The following is a 12149-nucleotide window of genomic DNA, read 5'->3' on the forward strand; positions in this document are numbered from 1 at the left end:
GATGCACCATCCTTGGAGGTGTTCAAAGCCAGGTTGGATGGGCTTTGAACAACCTGGTCTAGTGGAAGGTGTTCCTGCCCTTGGCAGAGGGGTGGATCTAGATGAACTTTAAGGTCCAACACAAACCGTCCTTTGATTCTAGGATCTTACATCCCTTTGCAGTTCCCAAACAAGCTAAGATTGATGCAGCCTGATCTGTGTTTAAGGTTTTTATGTAGCTGGAACTAGATGACTTGGCTGAAAAATACCTACCGGAAAAGTTAAGATTTGGAGACAATCTGGACACATCTGATGATGAAAAAGTATTATAACAGTAATATAGAGAATGATCTTCTCTTACTTGAAGCAAGACAGATATCTAATAGATGCACAAAACTGGGAGCCCAGAACGACACTTTCTTAAACCTAGTCTCTTTGGAACCACACACCCAAAACAACAGAATACTTTTCTCAGAGAAAATAAGTACAAAAGGCTAGACAGGCTCTACCAGAACCAGCAAAAGCACTAAGTCACAAGTCCATGACCACAAGCTGCAGTAGTGGAAATGCTCTATGGCTACAGCTGCACACTCTTGACACATCTACTGACCACCACACAGCCGGAAACAATAAGCTTGCAGCTGTGTACTTCCAGTTAAATTTTCATCATGAAGATCTATCTGGTACTTTAGCTAAGACAGACAACTAAGATAATACACATGTCCACCTCACAGAGTACCCAAACTTTCAAATTTCAGTGACACAGTGTCAAAACAGATTCAAAATGAAGTTTTATAACATCTACATACAAATTCAGTATTCTCACTTCTGAAATAAATATGCTATTCTGAAATGAAAAAGAGTATGCAATTTTTTTTTACCTGATTCTTTGACTCCTCAAATCTTCTTTTTGGTAAACTCTGCTAAAAAATTTCAAAAGCAATGTACGAACTGGAAAGAGGAGATTCCTTTGCTGGTATAGTGTATATACTGCTTTTATCAAGGGTTCTGTTGCCACTAGAAAAAAAAAAGTATAAAAATCTGAAGTAGTAGTTCTTAATCTTCTGACTTTATACATACATAGAAGAGCTATTTTTATCTACAGTTGTCTACATTAAACTCCAGAGGGAAGTACCAAAATGTTTTAAAGTAACCACTTGACTGAATTCTAAACCATTGAAACACCACCTTCTTGTGTAGCTTGTGAAAGAGCCAGACAAAAGAATAGAGACAACGTGAGTGAAAACTTTAGAACTTCTTGAAGACAAAACAGTGCACAGGTTTGCGTGGTAGCTGAGAACCAACAAATTCCTGCTTTCCACAGCTATCTCCACATCCTTTTCCCCTAGTGCAATAACTTCCCAACAATCCTTGCTTTACTCCTCACCTATGCTCCCCCAAACCTCACTGTCACAGTGCTTTCAGTTCTCTCTGTACTATCTCTTTCTCCCTGCTATACACACTAACCTTACTAGCTCTCCCTGTCTCTGAACCAGCTGGTTCCAAGTTACCCTGGCCAATTAATCAGAAAATACGTACCTCAAGAGGCCACTGGCAAGACACTAAAATTTTTTTTTTATTGTAATGGCTCATTTTTAATTTTGCATTGTCTTCTAAAAAACACATACCCTTCCAGGCCTTTATATTCCCCAATGTCAGATAGGTTCTAAACAAATTAGAGTTAATTTTTTTGCAGTACCATCTGACAATACAAAGTACAAAATTTCTAGAGCACCATCAGAAAAAAAAAAGGAAGTGTCTTTTCCACAGAATCACATAATGGTTGAAGTGGGAATGAACCTTGAGGTCATCTGGTCCAACTTCTGAATATCTTCAAGGACGGCATTTGGTCACCCTAACATGAAAAGTGTGTTCCCGATGTTCAGACAGCATCTCCTGTGTTTCAGTTTGTGCCCACTGCCATTTGTCCTGTCACTGGCACCACTGGAAAGAGCCTGGCTCCCTCTTCTTTGCACCTTTACTTCAGATATCTACATATGCTGATGAGAACCTGAAACTTCTTATCTCCAGACTGAACAGCCCCAGATTTCTCAGCCTTTCCTCACAGAAGAGACACTCCACTGTCTTCATCATCTTCATGGCCCTTTGCTGGAATCTTTCCATATATCCACGCCTCTTTTGTACTGGGGAGCCCAAAACTGGACACTTCAGGAGTGGCCTTACCAGTGCAGAACAGAGAGGCAGGATCACCTCCCTCAACCTGTTGTCAACACTCCTAATGCAGCCCAGGACATCATCGGCCTTCTTTGTGCAAGGGCCCATTGCTGGCTCCACCTGGTCCTTTACTGCCAAGCTACTTTCAGCTGGTCAGCCCCCAGCATGTACAGGTACATGTTTGTTCCCCCTCAGGTATATGACTCCACACTTCTCCTTGTTGAACCATGAGGCCATTTTTCCAGCATGTCAAGGCTGTATTTTCTCTCCAGCTAGCAGATTAACTGTAATCTGACATCTGGTCAGGTTTTTAGTACTGCACAAGGATTATGTTGAAGGGATGAGATAAACCATTCACACAAACAGATAGAGATTTGTGAGATAACCAATTTCTCACTGAACTTTTACAGGATCAGCAGAGAAGATCCATACATATTAATCTTTCACAATTCAATTTAAACTCTTTTTAGTGCTTATTTATTTTCTGGATTCCTGAGGAAAATTATTGCACTAAAATGGCCAGTTGGGGTAGAAAAACACAAGCCATTATCTGCTACTTGGTAAAAGTTTGGCTGACAAAGTTAAAAAAAATAAATCAGTGTTTCATTACAAGGAAAAGCCTGAAGTATCTGATTTAACAGTCTTAACAATAGTTTGGAAACTGCTCTCCTGAGTAGCAACTCCTCTACCTTAGCTCAGCTAGTGAGAAAGGCTCTGATTCTCAATTATTATTTCCCTTCAACACAAAGCTAAATTTGAAGTGCAGATAGGAATGATTAGTTATTATCTTTGTCAGCAGGGACATAGGAATAGACAGATTCCCAATTAAAATGGATTTGGAAGGACTAACTGCCAAAATATATTTGAGGGACGTTTGACATTTTTCATCTTGCAACTCTAACAATGAAATCTGTTGCTAAGGGCAAAGCATTTTCTATAAACTATTTGGTTGTGTGGCTGTGGAATTCACTTCTATCAGACTGGTTAGACAAAAGACTACTGCCACTTTTAAATTTACTGAAAAATTCCTTTCTTAAAGAATTTCTATTTCAACCACTTAATAGACACGGTCTCATTCGGAATATAGCCAAGTAGTACTTAAAAAGAAAGAGGCAAGCCAAAATACTGTACTGATCCTGCGAGTCACAGCTGGAAATATTTTCTCTTGGAAAAGGATTCAGATCAAATACCTTGGAAAAGATTCAACAGCAACTTCCATCAGAACTACCCTGGCATTTTATACCATCAAAGAACTGGAATGGTCATCTGACAGTACTGAGTCTACCAGTTAATGATTTTTAAAAAGGTTTGGACTATTAAAGTATCATGCATCTCTACATCCTAGTAATTACTTCTTCAACATAAAGCTCATCTTCCCATTTATAAGAGTATCTTCAGAAGTAAAAACAGGAACAAAAATATATTCATACTTTGCTTATCAACAGTATGAGAGCACTCCTAAAAATAAAGTTTTCAATGCTATACACACAGGGATATTACCACGAAATTCAATTTACCTCTATGACAAAATACATTATGATGTAACAACTGAGGATAAGCTGCAGCGAGCTGAAAATGCTAGAATAATTCAAGCTCTTTGTCAGTGCATAATTTTGTTTTTCAGAAACTATTCATCTTACCTTTGTTTTGCTGTATTTGCATTAGTCTCCAAGTCACACCAAGCAATCTGTTCACCTGTTTGCTATTCAGCTTGCTGCCATCCTGAAGAGTATCTGTCACAAATTTCCTTATCATGTCCAACCAACCAGAGTCTGTCTGAAGAGTTGAAGTGCTTGCTAGCGAAACCATTATGTCACACAAGGTTAAGTTCAGTAAAAGATGGTCTACATTGTTTGAGGATGTCATACAGTTCTTGTGGCTAAAGGGAGGAGGGGGGGAAAACAGAAATATTTCAAAAAATTATTTTTGAAATAAAAATGGACAGCAGCTGATACCCCTTGTGCACACACCAGTGTTCTACATAGACTGCAAAGGTGCAGAATTATTTCAGAACACACTTTGCATGAATACAGTCTCACATCTGGGAGCTGAGAGGGGAGACAACCTGCTACTGGCCTGCACAAAAACAGAATTGGTGCATCTACTCTGATAACTCAACAGTGAAAAAATGTGTAAGTTTGGCTTCTCCTGTTCCAGTACTGCTTTGCCATATAGGAATGCCACAGTGTGTCCCATCTCGCCTCCCAGCCGTGCTTACCCAGCCCTGTAATGCAACTCTAGAAGACTGCACGTGAAAAAAAATGTTTGAACTATGTTTTCATATAATTCAGCAGTCAACTGAAGAAAACATGCAGAAATATGAAACTAGTTAGACTAACACAGCCATCATTCAGTAATATGCAAATTCCAGATCAAGAGTTCAATAAAAGAATATATTCAAAAAAAAAAAAGACTTCAATAATTTCCCCAAGGCAGCATTTCAGTTTCTACTGGAGGCTATTCAGATGACTTCCTATACAATACTTTTATAAAGAACAACCAAAACTTTCCAATTGAAAGCAATGCTACCTTCCTATAAAAACTTTTCTACAGATCTTCAACCAATACGCAATAAAAAGTTTTCCAACATTAAAACCTTGATACTCGATAAAGCATATGACTCACATTGCCTCAGTTCTCTTATGAAATTAAAAGCTGTTACATGATGTTGATTTTATTCTTACCCTTTGAATGACTCTTTCTTTTTGTGTTTTACTGTTTCTTGTACAGAATAAGGAAAATGACGCATGAAGTGGTGCTTGAAATCAACAAGGTAATTCATTCGAAGCCATAGTTCCTGTTAAGGAAAGCAGATGATAGACAAAAAACATGGTAGTAAGTGAAATACATCAACACAATCATTTTCCAAAATCCATTACTGGCATGAATGAAAAACAGGAACATCAGCTTCTGTTTCCAAATTTTATATGTATATTTACTTTCAGATGCAAATGTGAAGTCCTGTGCATGAACCCACAGGTCCACAAAACAAGGGAGTGAAATGATGATGTAAATTAAGCTGAGCAACATTTAATCCCAACTGGACCAGTATATTTTCTTAATGTAGATATATGCAATACTAAACTCAGTTACAGATGTGATTTGAAAGTGCCTTTGTATCAACTTATCAGTACTTAAAATCACAGTGAAATCTGATTAATTTGCAGTGACTGCCCTGAGTTTTCCATTAAGATACATTCCAATACTGCTTTTATCTTTCCCTACCATTTATGTACTTGCACTTGAAAGCCCACTGACAAAACATTTTTCAGTAGAAAAGCTATCCTTACAGAAAAAGAATTCAATATTTTAAAACAATTTTACTTTGTGGGTTAGCAGACACTCATAGTCACCATTCTACAAAGTGTCCAGCAGAATTCACTTAAAAAGCCTGCATTGCTATCAAATTTATCAGGCAGAATAATCTTTTAGATATTCAACTATTAAGAACAGAGGACGGTCATTAAATTATTTCAAAGATAATAGCTTTCCACTAAGCATATTCAGAGTAGTTTTCCACTTTGGCCTGTAAGCCCAAGAGCTATTAAATAAGCAGAGCTTTCATTTCGAAACTGAGCCACTTGAATGTATTTTGTATATAAAGTTCACTATAAAGAAAAAGACAAAATAAACCATTTATCTAAAATGAAATATGCTCCACAAAAACCAAGTTGTATGAACCTCAGAATTTTTTTCCCTCCTCAAACATCCTAAGGTTATAACTCAACTGTGTGCGTATCCAAAACAGTTCACATCTTGACACAGGAGCACGTCTTTCATGTGACCAAAATGCAGGCACTCTATGGCTAAGGGCATTAGCTCTGCAGTATCCTTAAGAAAAAGGCCAGGGGCAGTAGTCTGCCATAGACAATTACCTGGCCAAGTCCCTGCCTTTTGCCTGATTCCAAGAGGCCCTCTAGAAAAGAGGAAAAGGAACAAGGGGAACAGCATATTTTGTTCAGACACGCTGAACATGTATGTTCAAACACACTCAGGCCACATATCTTGGGTAACTTTAGTCTAATGTAATGATTTCACAAATATTTTCCAATAAGCCATCTATGTGTAGCTTTTTGTTTAGCAAAGGAACCTACAGTTGTACACACAGGTAAAGCAACGAGTTGTCAAGACATTCCTTCCAACTACTCTCAGTAGCCAAAAAGGAAATCATGTTCTCTTTTCAATATGCAAAATCTTTGGAAGAACAGCTAAAGTTACCCCCCCCCCCCAAAAAAAAAAAGGAATTCATTTATCAGGGTAAAAGACAGAAAATAACTAGGTCAAAAAACTTCAAGAATATTTTCCAAAATGCTTATTTAGGTTTTGATTTGATGTCTTATGATCCTACCAATCATGACACAGCAACACAAATTGCACCAAGGAATTACAGGATCTCACATCATCTTTACCTCCTAGCTTTCCAACCATTTAGGGTTTGTTCATTTCCACCCACACATAAAAAAATGTTTCAACACATAGAAACAAGGAACAAACAACTCTTTTCTACACTTTGTTCAAAATTATATTCTAGAGGTTATCTGGGAGACAAAATGCTCCCCCCTTCTCCAATATCACTTACACTTTCAAAAGCTTTTGTGCTGCAGTCTGTCAAGGAGGATTCCTGGAGACTATAAGTGAACTCATTGCTCAGTTCAACAGATTCTTTTCTAGAGTAAGAGACTTAACAAAATCCAAATTCAAATTCTACTCAACACCTAGGCTTTTTCTCTCCTAATAAAGTATTTTCACTGCTTCCAATCACCAAATCACTAGTCCCTATCAAAACAAAAAGAACTGTCATCATTACGCCACGGATCATTTCTCCCTTACCATTTTGTACGTTTCATCGTGTCGCTTTGTGAGCTTCCACAACAAATGTATTATACTAAGCACTTGCTGCATAAGCTGCTGAGATTCTGATTCCAAAAGGTTTCCAAGAATGGGAGCTGATTGTGCAGGAGATGCTTCAATCCAGCACTCAATCAGTAATGGAATTATTATCTCAATAAAACCTTTTAAGTTTTCAGCCGAGGACAGGCCTTTTTCTGCACTGTCCATTACACTTGTCAGAGACCTAAACAACAGAAGCAAAAAAAGATAAAAGATAAAGATCACACCTCTAAAAAAAAATTACAGTAATACCACTTCCCTGATTTCTCAATAACAGGAAAAATTACTTTCTTAACACATTAAATTTTTTGCTGGCTTTCTTGCTAGATATTTCAGTATGGAAGAAAGGGAATTCAAACCATTTCCAACAAACCTCCCCGGTTTCTCTGCAAGTTTGTGGACCTCTGTAATAACTTCTCAGATTTCAGTATTTCTTTCCCCGTTGTTATATGTAAAGTCTATTAAGTGGAGAAATATGATTTGCATTATCATATTACCTTCAAGCAACAGGTAAGAATTCACTGTACTCAGCACAACAAAATATAAAAAAATCTTCAAGCTCCTTAAAGCAAAATAATGAAACTGACTAGAAGGTATTGTCAAATGCATGAGGTTTATTACAGGTAAGAACTATCTCCAGCTATAATAAACACAATGGTTTTCATATTTATAGGGAAAAAATATTTCTGCAAAAATATAACTTTGGTTCTGACCTGATGTTTAGCCATAATGCTCTGGAAAACAACTAGATGGAAAATTATTAGAATTATCTGATAAGATCATTTAAAGACATTAAAAAAATGGAGATATAGTTTTGATTTTTTTCCTAATTCATAGCAGGGAATTCCTATCATAACATACATAAAATTGGTACACTGAGCCTCCTGTTAAATTCCTTTCTATTTCAGTGTTCTCCAAGTGATTTTTCTTCAAAAAGGAAGTGATTTTCCTCAAAATAGGATCTGAAAACTATTTGCTTTCTTTATACAGACACGCTGAGAAATTCTGTTTACAAGTATTTTAATTTCATATTGGATTGAAGGAGGTAAAGCAGTTTTCCAAACTCATCCTGTCATTTCTAAATTATCCAATTAGTTATATCCTTCTATGAAGCTACATTTCTCATGTTGTTGCAATTATCTACAAAATGCATGTAAGAGAAAATTTTATTCAGTCATTTCTCTCTGGTTGAAATTGGTATTCAGGAAAATGACTAAAACAAAAAAATCCCTAGGTTTTAACAAACTGTAAAAGGTGAAGGAAGAAGGAATAAAAAGAAAGTGTGAGATAAATACAAGCTCTTTTTCAATGCAGGCAAGATAGGAGAGAGAACTTAAAGCTCCACAAAATAAATGGACAAGCGAAAACATAACTGGTCATAAGAAAAAAAAAATATCGTTAGCACTTACTACAACTATCAGCTATCTTAATATTTTATAAAGTTTAGCATTAACTGCAGCAACCAACATATCTAGTAAATTTAAATCAGTTTATTTGTCCCTTTTTTGTTGCTTTATGTCCTTTCTATGCTGCAGACACTGCAGCAGACACCAGTTTCTTACAGTAAAGAGTTTAGGATGAATGCTTCTATCTTACTTTTTAACTCTCAGTCATCTTAAGACACAGTAGACCAATCCCACCTTCCAGTTATAACCACAATGAATTCTAAAGCATCACTGGACAAGCCAGTTGATGCCAAGACTATGATCTCATTGAAAAAGTGCGGTTGTCCTGTAAATGCTATGCCATGACAGGATTACACACCTAGCTGAGAGTCTGAAATGTCAGTAATTGGCTGAAATGGCTCTGAAGTAGTAGCCTTTCATAATTTCTCCACAAAGAATACCTGATATTACAGCAGAACTCTGGAACTCAAGCAATCTATTTCTGGAACACAAAAATCTCCCCATTAAATAGTGAACAGGGCCTGAAACCTAAGAAGCTGGCAACACCTGAAGGTTCCTACAAAAGTGTAACACACACACCGTTTCAGTACTTTTCTGAAACAAGTAATGGAAAATGGAAGAATTCATGCCAAAAGAGATACTCCCTCCCAGCTGCTGAAAGCATTTGGGTAAGAATACTTAGCTCAGTTTTCATGCACTCTTGAAAAAGAAGCCCCTATCTCTCAAGATAAGATTATGCCACACATTCAAAGTTAACAACAAAAGTGGTAAATAAAATCTAAGTGCCAGTAACAGATGATGACAAAATATATAGTAATCTATCCAGTATTTATTTGATCAGTACAATATCCTTAGCAATACAGGTTCACTGGAACTGGGAAGGTTTGATGTCAATTAATCTGTCACATATCTGTTATCACTATTCTTTAACAGTAAGGTGGCTCTTAGAAACACTACAAAGCATATTAGCTTCATATCAGTATGAAATACTATTGAGAGGGGTTGCAAAGTGTTTGCATATCCCTTAAGATGTAATTTTTCTTTAAAATGCCGCTACTTTTATAAAGCAGGACCAAACAAATGAAAAACATGTAAAATATCTGTCATTTGACTAAGAAGATAAAAATTCAGCAAAGCAAAGCCGAGAAAGTTTAAAAGAAACAGAAAATAAAGAAACAACTTGTTGTTCCTTAAAATAGGAAAAGTAATTGGAAGTTCGTAAGATTTATGGCTTGCAATTTAAGCCAGGTTACTGTCCTTCTTTTCTGTGTGTACTGCCAACTGCAGTGAACACTCAGTACACCAAGTGAAATGCATTTTCCATTTCTATCTGATGTACATGTCACACCATATAGGTACTGAATATGCTTCCATTTTGGCCTCTCAAGTCTTTGCTTTTCTCTCCAGCCTCCTTTTGCCCTTTCTTAGCAGAATCTGAAGGTCTACTGTTTCTCTCCAGCACCACTTCCAATCCAAAAAGTTGTGAAGGCTTTCCATTTTTCCACACCTGAAATGAGTTTGATGCAAAAACAGCACAGTCAGCACATAATGCAGAGGATACATTCTAACAATCTCCTAATTCACTGCAATTTTAATTTACACACAGTAGGAAGACCTAGCACACAACAGAAGATAATTAAGTCTTAAGACTTGCATCATTGAATCACCCAGCATTCGAAGCTTGGAATCTATCCTTTTTATTAAACATTAATACCCCAAACTGATTCTGAAAATCTCTTTTCATAACCACTAGATTATCAATGAGGTGTCATCCCTACCCAATGAACTTGCAAGATTAGAAAGATACAGGAACTTTAAAAATGTAGCATACTGTTATGGTGTTTGGAAGCCTACTTTTTAAAGAACAAAGTTGAAACTTACTTGCAGTATTAGTGATGAGGGCATCAATACGCACACAACACTGCAAATAGTTACTTACGGTTTGTGACTTCTTTAAACATACACACACACACACACACACACATTGTCTGAGTATTGCACCTCTTATTAGAACTAATTTCTGTCCTTGCAGTACTGGCCACAGCAAAGGCCTGGGAATGCCCATAAAAGGCCACAGTTGGGATTGGAAGTGAGAATTAAACATCTTTAGATTATTAGAAAAGTTTTCAGTGGCAAATACAAAAACCACCACGGCAACTTTTCACTATTGGAATTGCACACATAACCACTAAAACAAGCTGTACTGGCCCTTTGTGAAAAATATAGCAAAAATACACAAAATTGCAATAAAATGAGAACATTTTAGTACCTTCTGCAGATGATCCTTCCATTTTCTATTCTTCTTTTCTGCTGCCATCCACTTGCTTTGCCAATCTCGCCTTGGATTCTAGCCATGTTTCCTTATATTCTTCTGGCTCCTTCTCATGCTTGCAAACATCTTTTTGAAAGTATTTATAACCAGAAGTGGATCACGACGTTTCACCAAAATCTAGTTCCTCAGAAAAGCGGAATCCAGTTCAGGTGATACCAGATGTAAAGTTTACTTTCCTAGACCTTGGATACAATGCATCTTCAGCTATTACAGGGCATGGTATATCACACACTGCATATCACTCAGGGTACAATACAAGAATCCTCTGATACACAGTGGTCCACAATTGTGTGCTTCTGACTGCAAAGATGAAGTCAATAAGACTGTTTTGTGCTCAGCACTGAACCCTTCCCCTGCCTTAAGGCGGCTTCACCAGCCTAGTTTCCAGATAAAATTTTACCTGCAGCTGATACTGTTGGTCATGACTGAACACCTATGCTAAAAACCACTTTTATGAGAATAAACTGCACATTTTACTGAGCTTAGTATGTTGCCTATACCGCCCACAAGTAATGCTACCTACAGAAGGGAAACCTAGGAGAACAGTAATGGATGGTCATGTCTGTCTCTCCATGACAGAGATGGGAAACACTTGCTAATTCAGGCTAACACCTGTGCTATTCAAACAGAACACCTCTTCTCCTGCACTTCATTTATTCAAAAATATAAGATGGACATAGCAATGGATTAGGCAGTGGGGTTTAATAACCTTTTTTTGCCACTGATCTCCTAGATGAATTTGGGATTGGAAGTGACAGAGTTAAACATCTTTAGATTATTAGAAAAGATTTCAGTGGCAAATACAAAAACCACCACAGCAACTTTTCACTACTGGAATTTCACACATAACCACTAAAATGAACCTTTTATTCAGTCTTCTCCAGCAGTCAAATAAAGATTGTGGTTTCTCTTCAAACCACCTTGGTATCTACAGGTAACAGCTAACCTGCTTCCATTTTTCAAGTCATTGTTCCAGGTCTCCTACCAGCAGGTATGTTAATATCTACAGTAATGCATATACATGAAGATGCCAACCTTTAAAAAGTACCATAAAGCGGGATGGGAGGTTCCTCTCTAGCAGATGAATCAGAAAGGAGCAAAAGAAATAAAAACAATTATTTATTTCTCCTTTAACTTCAGCTCACATCTGTTTAGAGTACTACTAAAACCCACACAGACACTTCTGTCACTAAGCACACTACACTTTCTTCCATATTCATCAGCCTGTCTCAGACGAGACATCTTTTATCCACAGTGAAGGTATAAACCCCCATGATTAAAAATATCTAGAACTGGAAATTCAGCAGAACTTCATACCACCAGACACTTCTTACCATGCTGTACTTTTTAAAAGGAGCTATAGTCAA

The 12149-nt window shown here is 37.1% G+C and overlaps 1 protein-coding gene across 1 annotated transcript in view; it reads right to left on the reverse strand.

The window, feature by feature from the left end:
• Positions 1-12149, reverse strand: part of TEX10 (testis expressed 10) — a 50892-nt gene that overhangs the window by 33464 nt on the left and 5279 nt on the right. Inside the window, exons 4-7 of the mRNA XM_064658730.1 lie at positions 6985-7228; positions 4839-4951; positions 3795-4033; positions 861-996 (exon numbers count right to left, since the gene is read on the reverse strand). Of these exons, the coding sequence (XP_064514800.1) occupies positions 861-996; positions 3795-4033; positions 4839-4951; positions 6985-7228 (732 nt within the window). The remainder of the gene's footprint in view (positions 1-860; positions 997-3794; positions 4034-4838; positions 4952-6984; positions 7229-12149) is intronic.

The sequence above is a fragment of the Pseudopipra pipra genome, chromosome 1, assembly GCF_036250125.1.
Source record: "Pseudopipra pipra isolate bDixPip1 chromosome 1, bDixPip1.hap1, whole genome shotgun sequence".
Taxonomy (NCBI): Eukaryota; Metazoa; Chordata; class Aves; order Passeriformes; family Pipridae; genus Pseudopipra; species Pseudopipra pipra.